The sequence below is a fragment of the Aptenodytes forsteri genome, unplaced genomic scaffold (assembly GCF_000699145.1).
Source record: "Aptenodytes forsteri isolate BGI_AS27 unplaced genomic scaffold, ASM69914v1 Scaffold166, whole genome shotgun sequence".
Taxonomy (NCBI): domain Eukaryota; kingdom Metazoa; phylum Chordata; class Aves; order Sphenisciformes; family Spheniscidae; genus Aptenodytes; species Aptenodytes forsteri.
This window is the reverse complement of record NW_008796110.1, coordinates 4833893-4851903: the sequence shown is the minus strand read 5'-3', so window position 1 is coordinate 4851903 and position 18011 is coordinate 4833893. Positions and strand designations below refer to the sequence as shown.

The following is an 18011-nucleotide window of genomic DNA, read 5'->3' as shown; positions in this document are numbered from 1 at the left end:
AAAAAAAAAAAAAAAAAAAAAAAAAAAAAAAGCTGGCACCTTTTATGAGCCGGTGGGGGAAGCGGAGGGAGAGATCTGAGGAAAAGTGCAGCTTTGCCACTGCACCTCTGATCTCAAAATAGGTCTCATTTTGGAAAATTTCAGACAAATGCGGAAAAAGCATGGGGCTAGAAATTGCCAGTTTGATCTGTAACTACATCCAAGATGCCCTGGGATGGAGCCATTACTGTCAGGCACATAGCGCAAGCTGTCTTTTTTTAAATTGCAAAAATGCAGATTTCATTCATAGCCTGGAAAACCTGACAGACCTCATAATACTTCTCTCAGGTATCACATGTTACAGGAGTTTTAAGAGCTGCTGGAGAGCTGGTCCTGTAGCCTTATTTTCACATGAACAGAGGTCAACATTTTCTAGTATAAAATTAAACATTAATATCTGTAGCATGAAAAAATAGAAGGCTTATTTCTGAATCTCCAACACTAAAGGCATTAGAGGGAGATATCATATCCAGCAGCAGACTGTCTTCAGGTTCAGCCAGGCACACTTACCTTCTGCATGATAAACTGTTTGCGAATATATATATACATAGTAAGGAGAAGAGTTGGTGCTGTAGCATCAAAACTGAAATAGGTATCAACAAAAAAACTCCATACAAGCCCTGTGTGTAGGTTTGCCTGGCATGGTATTGTGCCAGAAATACCTTTGGTACCAGCCAGATGTAAAACTTGTACACTTATCTTAAGTAATTTAGCTCTGCTTCTCAGCCAGTTCTGAGAAGAGCTAATTAGCTGGTTACGCAGTGTTTCTACTCTCTGAATTAATTCAGCCAGAGCCAACTTAGGTGTCTCTGCACAGCAGTGCGTTTTGCCCAGGTAGACATAGTACCTCTGCTGTTGGGAGGAAGCAGTGAGACAGTATTGCTCATGTGGTAGGCACTGTTTCAGCATACTAGCTCTCTAACCATGGCCAATGTATAAAAAAAATAGATTTTAAAATTTTAAGATGGGTCTTGAGGGATATCCATTATTTCATGGATACTCACAAGAGCATTGCTTCACATCCCCTGGCCATTTAAGGCCAGCTAAGAAAAAGAAAATAAAAAAGACATGTAGCTGATTATATGAGAATTAAATGAGGGCAAGGCTGGCATCTTAATAAATGAAATATAACAGGTATGGTGAAAAAAATCTGTCTTCATTTTCAAGGCCCTCAACCTGCCACTTATGTTTGGTGTAAAAGAGATATATCTCCAAGAGGAGCTATAATGAGGTAAGCAAACAGGAAGAATGAGAAATGTTTTTTTATGGCTTCATTCTGAACAAATAGGATAGGATATAATTTACTGGGAGTGGACAGTATGAAAGATGCAAGCTAAGGACAGCTTGATGTGGCCATATCTCAGAGACACTATGTAGAAAAAGAAAAAAAAAAAAAAAGAGAAACATCATGTTTTAGTCCTAACCAAGATCTAGAGGAAGATCCAGTTGAACGTCTTGCACAGGTTACAGGCCCAGGTACCTATATTTGAAAATTGGGACTGAAATTACTGAAAAGCTGAGAAATTATTACTAGAACTTTAGAACTCTGGACATCCAGAGTAGAATTGTCCTCTCTTTACCTGAGTGCTCCACTCTATCTTGTCAGAGCCAGAAGGCTGGACTTCATAGTCAATGAAAATAACTCCCTCTAATGCAAAATTCATCATGACTTAATGCAGACATTTAAAACAAATCTGATGAACTTCACCCTCCAAAGGCCATATATCTGGGGTTTTTTTCCTATTGATTTTTTGGATGGAATATACTTGCTTCAGTCAGAATAAGCAGGGAAGGAGGGGGCAGGAGAGGAGCGTCATGGAAGAGAGCATGGGGAAAGGAGACACTGGCTGGGGCAGATGTGGGAGGCAGAGTAGGGAACTATGGCTGCAAAATAATAGTATCCTCAGAAGCCACAGAAGAGATTGTGCACAGAGGGGGCTGGATTTGTGCTGTGGAAGAGATAGCGAGATGGGAATGGAAATTGAAAGAAAAGACAAAGCTAGTGGGAACTTTTGAAATTTAAATATGTGAAAAGGGATAAATGAAGCTGGATGATAGCATGAGAAGGGGTGATTTTTGCTATTATGCAGAAATGGAGTGTAGTGAGAGCTCTAGATAGAAAAGATTACATTATGCATAATAAGGTTTGATACATTTTTAAAGTAAATTTAATCTTAAAAAGGATATTTATTTTATAGAATAGAGTAGGGGGATGAGAACTCTTTTCTCCTCACAAAAGAACAAAGAACTTTGCTAGTATGAAACCCCTGTTAATAGAAAGCAATCGACAGATGGTATGGTATCAGCAACTGGTTTCCTTGGAATGATACCACATTCACATTGCACCCTATGAAAGCAGGATATTTTTTTCCCACTTTTCAATGTAAAATGCAAAAGGCACTGAGGAAACAGCTATTTTTACTGTGCAGATAGCTAGAGATATTTTGGTGATAAAGGGCAAGGCTATTGTGGTAGCAGTCAGGAAAGAGGGGCAGGGTGGAGACTCTTTGCAGGAAGGGAACTTTGAGAAGGATGCATCAGCAGCAAATGGGAAATGGAGGCAGAATCTCACTCACGCACTTCGTTGGAGCCCTTTCCTCAAAAGTAGCTGTTTTGGTAAGATGGTAGGATTGGCTCATCATCTGTTCTCAGACAAGGGAGTTGGTACCGTGAACTACATGCAATCATAAAGCAAAGGCATTTTGATAAAATAGCTCTGTACTTCCAGCTCAGCGTGCTGGTGATGACTATGCAAATAACTCCAGTTTTGCTCGTGGATTTATGAAGTCATCAGAAACCAGCCATCAAAGTAGTGCCAATAATCTAGTTGCTTGTTCCATATTTATTCAGCAAACAATTGGAAGCAGAATTACTTTCCAACCATTTCATTCTACACCCAGTCCTTTCCGATTAGGAAATCTAACAGAACGTAAAGACAACACATTTAAATATCCTCCAGAAAGTGAAACAGGAAATTAACTTCTCTGTTACTTCTTTATACAGGAGCGATGTGCACTTCAAATACAACGGTAGTATGAGCACCTTACTATTTCTAAGAACTTTTATGCAAACATGAACAAGAATTTAGAAGTCACATTTGGAATTAATAAAGGTCTGCACAGTCCTGTAAATGAACGACTTAGGGCATTAGAACCACATGCTAAGTTTTTATTATCGCTCTTCTGATTAATGCTGTTTACTATTAGTGCCGTAGTTTCTAGGAGTCCCACTCATGGATTTTTCGTAATGTTGTTGTGCTAGGTGGTATTTAGCAGCAAAGGTAGATCCACGCTTCCTTTGCTGGCTATATGGGAACTTAGGCAGTTCCCTGCCTATGAAGATCGCTAGTAGTGCCGGAGTTGTTTATATAAGGCTGGTTCTCTTCTGTGGTATGTCTGTTGCACTCCCCTTTCATGCAAAGGCCTTTTGGTTTGCATAGTGGCTCATGTATCTCTTTTGCAGCAGCCCAGTACCTGCAGAAAGCAGTGGGGTTAAAGTAAGCTGCAGTCAAGTTATTTGAAGCTACTGGACAAGACTGACAGTCTTGGCTAGCTTGGTGTAAAAGAGTGGCTGCCTGTAATCAACACAGGGACTAACGCCACCAGAACTGGGTAGCTGAAAAGATGATTCACAGTTTTTGAGTTCTGTCCTGAGAAAAGCTTAGGCAGACATGAGTTGGGCCATTATGTTAGGAAGAAGAATTTTGTTTCTGCAGTTGAAGTGATGGTCAATGAAATTCTGTGGCAACAGTTCAAACTGTGTATTTGCTTCCTTGCCAGGCAGAGACAATGCATCAATATTTATGGAATTATGCAGTCTTATTGGAATCTGAAAAAACGCCAAGGAACTGTTTTTCTCTCCTCAACTTGAAATATCTTTGCTATTTTCTTCTTGGCCAAAACGACAACAGTAATTATATATTATAAGATTCAGTTACTGACCAAATTTCGGATTTTTTGAACAACCCAGAAATTCTGTACAATAGAGGAAAGCTTCAGAGACTAATACAATCAGTTATATCTTTATACATTCATAAGCTAGAATTGGATAAACTGGTTTCAAGGAAAATGTCAAAACTTTTTCTCTTTAACAGAGAACTTCACAGCTATGTGGAACTTGCAGACAGACAGAACTAAGAATTGCAACTCAGATAATAGATGTCTATTTTCAGTCGAACAAGGATGATTACATAATTCTTGAGCTTTCATATTATATAAACTGGGCTGTTTATCTCGTTTGTTAAGACCTCAGAGGAATATACATTTGATTTGATAATTTTAAAAAAATACATAATAAATTTTATGGAGCTCAATTTGTTTTCTTTTGTGTTTTTAATTTTATTCTATAAACTGAAAACAAAATTACAAAATTCATTTTTATGCAATTTTATTCACAGCCCACTGTGATTTGTTTAGACCCGTTGTTAAGGCTGTGGATCATCTGTGTAACAGCCTATTGCACTAAAATGAGGTCAGTGACTCAGCTAAGTGCAATGGTTTGCAAGCTGTACGAGCAGGTATATCACGTCAAAGCTGACATAGGCCTCATCCTAAATCATATGGGAAATCTCAGCTTTGCTGTAAAGCCTCATTAATTTCTGTGGAGACAGCCATACTTTTCCCTAGGTAAGACATGGGCCACAGATGTTCTTTACCAATCCCTTTCACATAAGGTGTATTGAATCTGTAATAAACTGACCTGCTAACAAATAGCCTGAGACTTCAAACCGGGGAAGAGCTAAAAAATGGTTGGGACATGAAAACATTTGACTGTTTAACAATTATTCTCAAATATTCAAGATGTTATGGATCCATTTTTTTGGTCTAAGCCTGCTGCACATTAAAGTTATAGGAATGCCAAAAAAATGAGAACCATAAAACGTTGAAATATGTGAACAGCTTATTTTCATCTGTTGCACTCTGCTTCTTTTATACCAGCTCTCTGCCCAGACTGCATTTTTATGATTGAGAAACATTTTATAAAAACCAGCAGACTCTTTAAGTGTATAAACATGACTGCTATTGCTATAGTATTGGAAATTCTGAAATACATCCAGTGGTAACTAGATCAGTGTGGCCAGTGATGTAAGGCATTTTATACAGAGCTTTGGAAAAAATTATGGAATCACTTGCTACAAGCGTGCAGTTGGCCAGAATTTTTTTTAATTCTGTGTAGCCAACGGGTAGTTTAAAACAAAACAAAAAAACCACCCTACATTCCACTGGCTTGGCAAGAAAACAGAGAGGACACATTGCATCTTGTAACCTGGACTGCAAATAGCTCTGAAAGGAAAGGGCAGAGGAAATAAATTTGGCAACATTACGCATGGATCTCAAGCAAGCACCGTAAAAGGTGTTGAGCTACTTCATATTATTTAATAGTACCAGATTAGACATCAGGTCAAGCTGTTAAATTTAGGACCCTGAATTATCTTGGTGTCCCAAAGATCCCATCAAGACTTTTTGGGAAGCTAGTGGCTAGAAGCGCCTTGTGTCTAGCGCCTGGGTGGCGGGAGGGGAGGCTGGGGGCACAGGCAAGCGTGTCCCCAACCAGGCCTACTTCGTTTCTCCCAGTCCTGCATCAGGAGGCTTTGGACACCGGCAGCCTGAAGGATTTTTACATGTCTCTGGACTGTGTGTCCCAAGGAAAGCCCTCCGGAGCAGCTAGCGGCATGCTCTGTGCACGAAGGCCATCGCAAGCCCTCTGAGTGCCGATGAAAGGCGGCCGCTGGGAGGCAGCTGCTGCGTAGGCCCCGTGGAGCCGCTCAGGGCCATTTGCCTTTGTGTTTTTTGGAAGTGACCTAGGTTACCACCATTGCTTGAACTTCCCTTTTTTTTTTATGCTACTATCAATGTTCTCTGAATATTTACCATGGCCAAACTAGAGCATTGTAAACATTTCTGCTAATCCCAGGGAACTGGGGAAGATGCCGTCTGCATCAGCGCTCACATGGAGGTGGGAGGGAGAGCTCCCTTCCCCTGGAAGATCCTGCTGCAGGCAGGCTGGCGCAGACCGAGGCCTCCGGCTCCAGGGACTGTGGGGTGTTCGGGGCCCTTGGGACACCTCGAGGCCGGTTGGTTCCTGTCCCCCTGTGCCTCACCGGCCAGGCGGAGGGAGCGGTGGGGGACACAGCTCAGCCCCCAGGCCCGGACAGCACCCAAGGCTGCCAAGGCATGGGCTGCAAGGCGGCGGCCAGGCTGGGGTAAGCCTTGCAAGAGCTGCCCTTGGAGTGTTGCCCGCAGGGGAAAATAAAGTCGTTGCTGGGTGCTTTAAGAGCTTTAAGAAGCTCTTAAAGTTTGTTTGAAGTAAAATGCTTAAGGAGTGATACTGCAGGAGGCTTTGCTTTTGCGAAGAAAGGTGGGGTTTGTTAGCATGAAAAAAACGCAATAACCGTTAGTGAGGAGGGGTGCACACAACGTGCCGCCAAGTCCAAGGCAGGAGCCTCGCAGCAGGCAGCAAGCACCCTCAGCCGCACCGGGAGGGACGGGAGCGGGACAAGCCGTAATCGCCGGCTAAAACCAGACAGGGATCTGTCCTGGGCTGCAGCCCCTCTGCGCTCCTCATGTGTCCTTAGCTCACCCCACAACACTGGCCACTGCAGCACACGTGGGATGGAAAATTGGATTTGCTCGCAAAATAAAGTGAGAGGTGTCTCTCTCCTGATTTTTCTTCCACAATGCAAGTGAAATGGAAAGTGGGAAGTGTCTGGCTGGACTGCCCCGAGGAGGAGGGAGAGGGAGCACAGGAAGGGGGCCAGGGCAAGGGCTGGATTTAGGAACAAGGAGGGAGGGAGGGAAGTGGAGAGGAAGGGCTGCCAGCGGCTGCTGGCGCTGCAGGAGAGCAGGAAAGAGAGAAGATAAGAGGAGAGGAGGGAGGGGCAAAGGCAGGAGGGGAAAGAATGGTGGGTCCTGTGGTGGGGAAGGGCAATCTGAGATGTTCTAACGCTGTGCTTGCTGCCCTATTAATGTGTTTTAAAAACGCTGGGTCGCTGGGGAGGACATCTGACAGGTTACCTAATGCAGTTCCTGTGACTTCACCCTGTGCTATTTGTGCTTCTTCCAGCCAGCATGTGATCAACCTTTACTTGAATATCCCAGGGTCTAAAGTAGTTTTGGGTTGCACATTTAGCAAATATATGTGGAAGACTCTGACAGTGTTGTATCGAGATATTTTTCAGGGTCCCCTCATTGATGCTGCTAACCCTTTCCACGGGGGTATGTCTGCTCTGGAGCAAAAGCAGACGTGGTGTTAGAGGCTCAGGGCTCTGAAATAGTTCGTGCTCCTCAATGCCTCAGAGAAGCTTACATTTCAGCCAAGCGTAATGTAAAACTGCATCCTGTAATTGGGGAACAGACTGCTGAGAAGAGTGACTTTATCACTAGATCCCAGGCCTATAAACAACTGGACACATCTTGAATTACATTTGTTTATACCAAAGCATCTGTCTCTTTTTCAGTGTGGTCTACTGTGCAAAAAATTGTGGTGCCTTATTTGTGTAGCACTTCCTATGTCCAGTGATAAGCTTTATACCAAAGCATCTGTCTCTTTTTCAGTATGGTCTACTGTGCAAAAAATGGTGGTGCCTTATTTGTGTAGCACTTCCTACTAAAATTAGAAGTTATGGGATAACAGTTTTTAAAGGACATATTGCTGACTACTGCTAGGTTGAAATTCATGAACTTGACAAGAACTGATTTCATGTCCTGAATTGAATCCCTTAAATGCCGGTGTGTTTCAATCCTAAAGACACATACTTTTCACCAAAAGAAAATCTTGTCTGTTAACGGTGTTTTTATTGCAAAAGAACAGCTAGACTATTCCAGGTATTAGTGACCTGTTTCCCACATGGAGCATCCTATTTTTATGCCTTATGTAAGACATAAGGTATCGCTGTTTCCCAAAGACCTGACGACAGCGGCCCCATAATTCACTCTTTTCAGAACTTAATGTCCAGCTCACACTATCTCTGTGTGTTTGGGGTGGCTCTCTTCCATTTTTCCTTGCAAGAAGCTCATACCCAGGCTATTATACAGAGGAGGGGTTTTCTTTAGATGCCATTGTCCCTAGGCACTATGTGGGAAGACAGTGAATGGTAGACAACCCAAGAGTTCCTTGGGATTCATTGGAGACATCATACACCTTTCCACTTGCTCCTGTATACAAGTCTCTCTGCCAGTCCTCCTGGGCTGGATCGTGTTGGACTAATAAGGCAATAAGGTACTGACAAGGTTACATTTAATTTTCTAGAGGCACAGCAATCTATAGTACTGTTTAGGATTCCTGTGCATGCTTTTACCTCAGTAATCTTCTTGTTTCTTAATCACGCTGCACAGCAGAACTCAGACGCCTGCACTTGCCATTTGTGTAGGAGCCATGTTCCTTAGAACAGTTAACATGGGACCCACAGGTCAGCCTGAGGCCACAGTCAAAATCACCTGGCAAGTACTGTTACCAGCTCACCACAGCAGGCCAGGTTTCAGCCAAAGGTGTTTCCGTGAAGGGAAGACCATGGTTTAAAGATCCTCCATTGCTACCCTGAGCTTTCAACCCCTTGCAATATCAGTCCAAAATGAAGGCAGAAAAAACAGAGAGGCAGACAAAATGGAATTTGTGGTCAGAAGTCCCTGATATGAAGAGAATTCTTAATTATACCAGAAATATTTCCCGGATTGTCACAGTAAGTTACAAGTTTCTTTTTGTGAAAAATAACAACTATATATTATACTGCTGAGGAGTGTCCTATCTTACCACCGTTGCCTTTGCATTGTGTTTGCTGTAGATTGACGACTCCATTCTCCAGTACTTTGGAAGCCGTACAAGAAGAGCAGTTCTGTACGCACCTCCTGCCCACCGTGAAAGCGACCGTCAGCTCTGTCAGCGCATCCTGGCAAAACATGGATATACAGTCACAGTCCTTGAAAACAGGAGACTGATGGAAGATCCCAGGCTTGAGGGCCCTTATCACAGTAAGAATAATTTGACTTAGTTAATTCATTAATTACTAAATGTTAGCTATTGATCCAGCATTCTTCCATAGAGGTAAAGCTTATAAACTCTAGATGTGAGTAAGGATGCAAGCCAAATTCTAGCCCTTCCCAGTTATGCAGCTAATTTTCCACAATTAGATGATTCTTCCATTAGATACTCCCTTCTGTAAAAAAATGCAGCAGAGTGATTCATCATAGTCTTGACAACCAAATCAGATCAATTTTGTTCCTGATGACTTCTCATACCAACTTCGTCAATATGATAACAGAGTGATTTTCAGTAGAGCATTTCATAACAAAACAAATACCTGTTGCATTTGGTTCTTTCTCATTTTCTCTCTTAAGGAAAAGCTGTATGCATGAAGGTACAGTTTTTCCTCTGGTAATGTTTTGATTGTTCTGTAATGTACACACTCAGTTTGTTAAAGAACACGACACAGAAGAAGTACATTTTGCACTTGCTGCAGATGCTGGGGTAAATTACTGCTGGTTCTTAGTTCCTATTGAAATTTGATCCGCAGTTAAAGCAGGCTACTGAAGAAGCTTGATCTCTTGCACAAGGGACTGTACCTTTGCGGTGTAGAGTTATACTGTGCCTGATAGAGAAGCTTTGGGCACCAGTTATATATATGCTGACCGTGTTTAAGAGCTCTTGGACACCTTAGAGGTACGAACTGAAACTGTGATCTCAATTTGGTCTTCTGTTGGAAGTCAATTTCGGAACTGGAAGGTTTTGAAAAAAAATACACAGGCCACCATTCTGTCAGTAGAAAAATGGTGTGGTCAGTTATTTCTCATGCTAAGGGGAGTGCCGCTTGCGTCATTCAGGCTTCAGGCTTGCATCATTCAGGCTTGCATCATTCAATACATTCCTGGGGTTACCAGAGAGCTCAGTTTTGCTTCGTGCTTTAACCAATCAGAGTAGTTTCACAGATGAAAAACATAATTATTTTGCATGGATGAGGCTGCTCAAAATTCAACCACTAATTTCAAGTTTCTTTAAGAAACTTTCTTGAAAATAAGGTACATGCAGTTATCTTGGAAGGCTGTACTGAGAATTAGTAAATTGTCTTCACCTCGCTCTTTTATTTTAATCTGGTTTCATATGCACCTTTCAGCCACTCCTTGTCTTGAGTACTTTCCATACCAGAGTGACAAGACACAGTGTGTCCACAGGTTTTGCTAATATCAGATGGGCTGCAGAGAAAAGATAACATCTCTGGGGACCATGTGCACCATCTCTGTGAAATACTTTTGTATCAAATGGCCAGGGAAATGTGTATGCAAACTTCAGTTATGACTTAGAAAAAATCACTGTACTAGATTTGGCTACAGTGATCAACTGGGTTCAGGTTCTCCAATACAGGTTTTTACCCTCCAAACACTGCCTCTGCAGAAATCAGCTTAACCGTGGGTATTTATGTTTTACAGGCTAGCAGCAGTACTTCCTGTAGTATTTTTCCAGTAATGAAAAAAAAATAATAAAAAGGTTTTAGGTATTTTCCAGGAACATCCTACAGCTTCCAGCAGATGTTGGAGTATGTAAAAAAGTCAAATGCTTGCCAATTTAAGGTGAAGAGTAAGACACTACTAATTCCATTTCATGGCAACATAAGTCTGCCTTTAACTATTCCCTGTGTTATGTAAGTGCCTAGCTTTAAAGTTATGTTTTAAAAACAAGAAGTAAGTAAAAGAGTATGTCTGCATACCAAACCAATGATCTTTTCTTAGAACTAAACAAGTTACGCTCAAAGTTATTTTTCTTTGCTAGTAGATGATGGGGTATACTGTTCTGGATAGGATAGTACTCCTTATTTTGAAGAACAGTATTTTGAGCTATGCTTTGTCATAATATTTTCCTAATAGGAGTGTTATAAATTATTAGAAAATATGTTCCTTGAAACCTCTATTAAAAAAATATAGATAATGGACTGAGAAACATAGATCATGAATGTTGTGAAAAATCTATAAGAGTCATTCCTTCTTACTTGGTATTATTTAGCAGCTCTATCCAGTGCTTTCATTTTTGTGCAGTCTGTCTTACTCGTGTATCTTTCAAAGTTCACTCTAATTTTGAAAGGATTTTTTGTTTAGAATGGCTGAGAGCCAAGAGTCTAGCTGAGGTCATATATGGAAAAAAATTCTCTGCAAAACATTCCTAACTTTTTTGTGCTGGTCCACTATTAATTTTGGGATCAGTTTTGCTCCCGTTTGAAATCCAAATGTGACAGCTCTGCACGCTGATCTTCCAGAGAGATCCTCCACACCTGGGCTGCAGCACTGTGTTGAGTTCATTGCTGTCAGAGAGAAACATCAGAGGAATAGTTTTCTTCAGTTGACATTTTTCACTTCTTACAGACCAACCAAAACATTTTGAGTTTCGGTAACTGGAAAATAGTTGGCTAAAAAGGAAAAGGATACCTTTTTTTTTCAGGCAAAGAGACTGTGGTTTATGGGTTTCCTATGAAAAATCTGTACAGATGCTTTCTGCAGTAAAATATAAATTATTCAAGCCCCTAATTTTTCACTGTAAAATAGCTCTGTCAGTAAATTCTCAAGCAGCTTTGGTTGAACAAAAAGTAGCTGTGCTTTCACCATTCCTTAGCAATTAAACCCACATGGAGGGAAAAGCCCATGGACTGATGATATCTGTGCCTGCTCTGAGCTCTTTGAATCTTCCTTTTGCGGCAGCCCTAAATGAGCCAGTTTTCTGTAAGGTTTAACACATATCTTAGTCTGCTGCTAGGATGGAGATAGAGAGGTGGTACTGTGTTAGTAGCAGATGACGGGATAGTCAAGTTTTGTGGAGAACTGGGACTGCCACCTTGGGCATGCAGCTGCTGCTGGGGTAGATCCGTTTAAACATGGTCAGTATCTCCAGTATCTGTGGTAAGTCCATCGTGAAGCAAACAGTTCAAATGAAGTTGGATAGCAGCTGATGAGAAAGTTATCAGGTTGTATTGGCCAGCACATCTATAAATGGTACACTTGGTTTGTTTGCCAGCTAGGCAGAAGAAGGTGTGCTTGGTGTGTTGTTCCTTCCTTCCTCCTCCTTTTTTAAAAATGTGAGAATCTGCTCATAGAGACATAGCCTCTGGGACATGTTCTGCCTTTGCTGCAGCCTGGGAGCAGGTTTGAAAACAGTGTCACACAGCTTCATGGAAAGTAATAAAAGGATCAGAAGGAGTGAGAAAGCTCCACACATCTAGGCTTTGGGAGGTTTTCTGGGCTGAGCCACATAAGCCGCAGGCCTTCCTTCCCTCAGCCCGGCACAGAGCTGTGCTGCTCTATCAGAGATGAGTGGGATGAGCCGCCTGGCTTCAGAGCGCCCTTAGGTTCTCTCAGAGTGGCAAACGCTGGAGAAGAACTTGCCAAATATTTTCTAAAGTCTTCTGCCTTCTTCCCTGTCCTTCCTGTCCAAGAAGCTCTCATCTCTGGGGCCACAGCAAAGCTTAACAGGATCTGTGGGTCCCTATGGTTCTGTGATGCCCTGCCAACATTTTCACAACGTTTTTTAACAGGGAAGTTTTATCTCAGAAATTTGTTGCATTAAAATGCATTTCTGCCCTCCAAAAATAACATTCCCTAGTTACTGTCTGCTGCCTGAACCTTTCCTGAATTCCATACTTTCCCCAGATGACATCTTCTAAGATAAATAAACTACTTCTATCTTTCTTTCTGGAGCCGTAAGTTTTTCTGTCCTTTGCTCAGTGTGCCTGCCTCATTAGTCAATGATGACCCTCCCTTAATAGGCATTTCCTTCATTTCTCAATTCTTCACCTTTACTAATAGTTACACAAATCTCAGAAAACTGCAGGCTCCAAAAAACATGTGCAGTTGTATGCTACAAATCTGACCAGCCAGTTTTAATTCATTCTGCAATAACATGCAAAATTCTGTTGTTACCACTAGCTTTTGGAATGGAAAAGATTCTGCATAACCTTAATGATAGCCAGTCAGTTTGGCCATGGAAAAAAGCACATCTATTCAGGCTGCTGGCAAACTGAGTGCAGCATTACATGCTGCCCGCTGCCTTAGAATGTGAATTTTAATAATTTGGTGGAATTTTGTGCAATTGCAATGAGTGACTTTAAAAAAAGAATCATAAACCATTTTCATAGTATTGATTTTACATTATCATTTCCTATTTTTAGAATACTACAGTTAAGTATTTAAACTTTACTATGGCTTCTGTTTGCAGTTTGAGTGACATCCACTGAAGATGAAATTTTAGCCATGCCATTAGAAAGATTGTTACAGTACATATATTGATTTTTTTTTTTTTTGTGATTTATTGTTCCATAAGATAAGTATTGAACCCATCTTAGCTTTGGTCGATATTTATCTCTTGGGTCAGTAAGTCTTGATACTTATTTCCACTGAAATCAATACCAGCTTCATGTCCTATTCATTCACCTGAGATTGTTAAGTGGAGATCGTATACTATACATATATCCTTAAATTTACATATATTGCAAAGAATATTAGATCTGAAGTTATTTCCTCTTTGCTGACTTTATCAATATGCACTGAATTATGTTCTGTTTTCTGCCATTTTAAGAGCACGCTATGTTTAAATACTTGGCTGTTTAAATTAAGCCCTGGTTCCAGCAACTAACTATGAGGATGATCTGGCTTTTTGCAGATGTGGGAGTGGTACTTAGGTGGAGCTGCTCCAAGAACAGGAAGGGATGAGTGAGACAACAGACCCGTGGGAGCAAATCCGAGTGAATCTTGGCCCTTCTCTTTTCGTGCTGGGGTCAAGAGATCTGTCTGGCATTTAAGGTGGCATCTCATGGCATTACATAGGTATTACAGCAAGGAGTGAATAACCTCTCATTGTTAAAGCAACTTGAATATATTCAGACATAACTAATTTTGCTGTAAAATGCTGATTTGAGAATTGTTGTATTGTTATGGCAGATATGGCCTCTGCTGTCTCCCTCATTGGCTCTCTATAGAGCGCTCCGTTGCTTCCTTGCACCCAGCGGTTGCTCCCTGTAAAAGCTGCTGCTTGGGGAATGTCAGGAAGCGTGAGCCTGCAGGAGCAAGCACAGGTGTTCAGCAGACGTGGAGTGATGCTAGCTGCAGGTTTCTGTCTCTCTCTGGATGGTGCATGACTGAAGAAGCAGTTGGGGACAGATGAAAGGAAATTCTGCTTTGATTCTCCCAAAAAGCAATTTTCCAAGTCAGTCTTTCTCAATTTTTCAATTTGGTTTGTTTGGTGTCCTTTGGAAAAATTGCTCTTTAAAGAAAATCTACATTTTCCGTGGGAAGAAAATGTCTGTGTCTGTTCACTTCTATCCACAGTAGGACTAGGAGGTGGAGAAATGTTGCCACACCAGAGTTAGAGATGGAGAAACTAGGATAAAAACCATATGAGTCACTGTCAGAACTAGGATGAAATGCATGCTCCTTGCTGTATATCTTTATGTTATTCCTTTAGTATATTGTATCATCTCTAGTACTCCTCACTGTTCATACTTTTGACCAGAGCCTAAATCAGCAAAAGAATCAGCTTAATTGCTGACATCTGGCCAGCAGCAAGGTAGGAGCTTGCAGAAGTGCTACTTCGTAAGTGCAGCCAGTAATAGTTTCCTCAGGGCTCCTAATTAGTCTAGAGAATAAACTATGGCCGTGGGTTTCAGAGGCCCCCAGAGCCATGTCTGGTGACTGTCAGACATTCGCTTTTCATTTTCCAAGACATACTTATCAGCAAAAGTAATGAGAATGAGAGGAGGTGGCAGAGACAAGAGGACGCAGTGATGCTTTTTCTTCAATGAGTGTGAAGACTGGTATGACTGGGGGGACAGAGGTACTTGTTAACATAAAATATTAAAAAAGTCTGCTGCCAAGGAAAAAAGAACAATCTGTTCTTCATGCCTATAGTAAATAGGACATGAAGTACTACAACAACGACAAAGTTATGTTAGATATTAGGAAAGCTGGTTTGGGCGTAAGGCTAGTGAAGTGATCAAATGGATCCCCTGGAGCTGTGGAGCATTCAGTCTTAGGGGTCTTGAAATACTAGGTAAGGAGATTTTATTGGGTGTAGTGTGTCCCCTTGTGGGGTAACAAGATGGACTGGCCTTGAGAGAATGAGGCAGATAAGAAACTGAAGAGGGAAAACATAGTGATTTCTAAAGCAGATGGAGAGATTTCAGGTGTGAATCAGCTGTGGTGACTCAGGGCTCTAACTGAGGAACAAGCATTAGGTAGTTTACAGCATCTTCTTAAAATGCAAAATATTCTCAAAAAACCCAAATCTGTGAGAATATATTCCTGACAGGAGTGGGGAAAAGGGAAGGGAGCACAAAATCAGTGGTGCTTAGGGATGGTTTTCATGGGACGGCATGTAAAAATCAGTACTAAGAGAACTAAATCTCCTCCCTTAGTGAGTGGTTTTCTATGGAGTTTGAAATACATTAACAGGAGTAGGTAGCATTAGTTCTAACTTTACTTTTATTTCATTTTTTTATTTTTAATTGTTCAGAATACTGTTAGGAGGATACCCTACTTGCTGTTTGTTACAGCCTCAGACAAGTTTCCATGAAATCCAACTAACTTTAGCAAACAATTATAAAGACTAAAGGCCTCAAGGAAAATTGCTGGTCTGTTCTGTAAACATCTGGTTGCCATTTCCAATTAAAAGGACCAACCCACTGAAGGAAGCAGTTTAGTTTTTTTGGAACAGAAATGGGACACTGGGGTTTTTGTTCTTTTTCATAGTGGAGAGTAAAGGAAATGTCAGGAATAGAGAGGTCACTAGATGCTCAGCTTTTACAAATACAAAAGTCTCTGAGAAAATTAAAGTAAATTGAAATCAGGTTCTGAAAGCGTAAACAACCCTGTGGAGGTAAGGTTAAATAAGCAGGACTGGAGATCCTAGCATGCCAGCAAAAGCACAAGATCATTCTATCATAAGTAAGTCATTTAAAATATTGTGCAAAATAATAATGGTGAGGCTAGCCACAGAAGTATTTTGTGGGTTACCGTACAAATACATGTATATATTCAAATCTAGCAGATGTAACTGCTCTTCCAAAAATCATTTTGGTTAACTGTTGGTATAAATATATAGCTGACAGTATACAAAACTGGTTGGTTTTGCAATGCAAAATATATGTCATGTGAGTCCTGGGCAAAGTTTTGACAAGTGAAACACACATTTCAGAAGCGTTCTTTTTGTATGTTGTTAAGCAAGGAGCTTCCTAAACAAGCTAAATAGGTAGAAACGTGATCCTCAGAGCCTACTGAGTTACAAGCATACTTAATGTTTGTTAAATTTGTTCTGCTTCCTTAAAATGAAAGTTCATATAGTTTTAGGAAGCAAATGTATACCAGAAACATCCACTGTCTTGATCACTTTTAGATTTTGCTTTTAGCAATTAAGCCTGGCTATTTGCCAGCTAGTTGGAAGTGGATGCCTTATCTCATGCCACAGACATCGTTGGTTTCAGTACAAGACAGGGCAGTTTCTGACAAACCCAAATAAATGCTGCTCTCTAATGTGACGCTGTGGTTTGTTGTAGAAAATCTAAACGCATCGTATATTTTTCTGAACAATATGTATTCTCCTTCCTAATTATTAGCAGAACATATTCATGTTTTCTAGGAGAAGAGCACACAAACTATTTCTTTGTATCACTAAAATAAACCCTCTGTAGACTTGTACTAAAATCCCTATTTCAAATGCACTCTTTTCCTTGCGAAAGGGAAATTCTTTATTTGTTTGTAACAAAAGTACAAGGACATTGAACTTTGTCAAGTTAAAACCAAAATATAGCATTTAGTCATAAAGTTACCAAACATACCTTTCTTTGAATGTTCTTTTTGGTCATATAAACAGAACATACAGTCCAGTGGAGAGTGGTATTTATTGAGCTGACTTAGAACTTACAATAATTAAAATATTACACAGTGAACTAAAATTAAAACTTTGCTGGAATAAATTATGTCATGTTAATAGAATCTGAAAAACACCAGTGTCCAGGCAGATACACACGTTGGCCAAAGGAAAGCAACAATGTGCAAGTCCACTGAAATTAAATAAATACAAGGGATTAAGGTGTAAGTATACAAGCTTTATAATATGTTAGTAACATGCAAATCCTGAAAAAGGGTTTGAGGCCATGTTTTGTAACTGTAGCCTATAAGATAAGAAGGTAAGAGCAGATAATTGTTTATTCAAGTATTTTTAAAATGCTTCCCTTTAAGAAATGAATCCTGGCCCTGGTGGGGTTCAAGCAGAGACTCTGGTTTATAACTATATATGTCTGTTTCTAAATGTCAGATGATTGTCTACTAATATAGGTGCTGGGAGAATGACAGTAAGTCTAGCCAGAAGCCTGTAGCCGTCCCGCCAGAGCACTCTGTCTAAGGGATTGTTGCATTAGTGTTGCCCAGTGTTTCAGCTGCTGGAAGCTGTGCACCCTTTTTGATGCACTCACTGGCTCTGAGCCCTGGTCAGCTGTGAGAAGTGTGGTGTCTTTCATCATTGTGCTCCTATTTTAGGTAGAGGCATTATATACCTTCAGTGGTACTGAAGCCAAACCAATTTTTTTTTTTTTTTTTTTTTACTTTAGCTACCATGACTTTTATTGGTTCAGATAGCAAAAAGCTTATACACTGTATGGGCCTTCATTGTAATTTGCAGCCAGCCCACTCCATTCCTAGGTTCAGATTCAAACTTTCTCCAGTTGCATCCACTTTCAGCTGACAGCTCGTTTGAATGCTGCATCCCAAAAATGCCCCAGACATCAAAAGTACAGTAGCCACCCACGGGTTAGAACATGTTTCTGAAAATTTCACGCACCATATTGTTGTTACATTGGCTTATTTAACATCAAATGGGAACCTTTCCTTCATGAGGAGAATGATTCTTCTACCCTTCTGATGTTCATTATACTCCCTCAAAGTTGATTTTTCAATGTAATATTGAATATTCTTTTATTTGGCCCCTGAGGTTGTCCATTTGGAGGTAAT

At 40.7% G+C, this 18011-nt stretch overlaps 1 protein-coding gene across 1 annotated transcript in view; it reads left to right on the top strand.

The window, feature by feature from the left end:
- CPED1 (cadherin like and PC-esterase domain containing 1) overlaps positions 1 to 18011 on the top strand; it is a 158533-nt gene that overhangs the window by 3797 nt on the left and 136725 nt on the right. The window contains exon 3 of the mRNA XM_009286806.1: positions 8819 to 9005. Within this exon, the coding sequence (XP_009285081.1) occupies positions 8819 to 9005 (187 nt within the window). The remainder of the gene's footprint in view (positions 1 to 8818; positions 9006 to 18011) is intronic.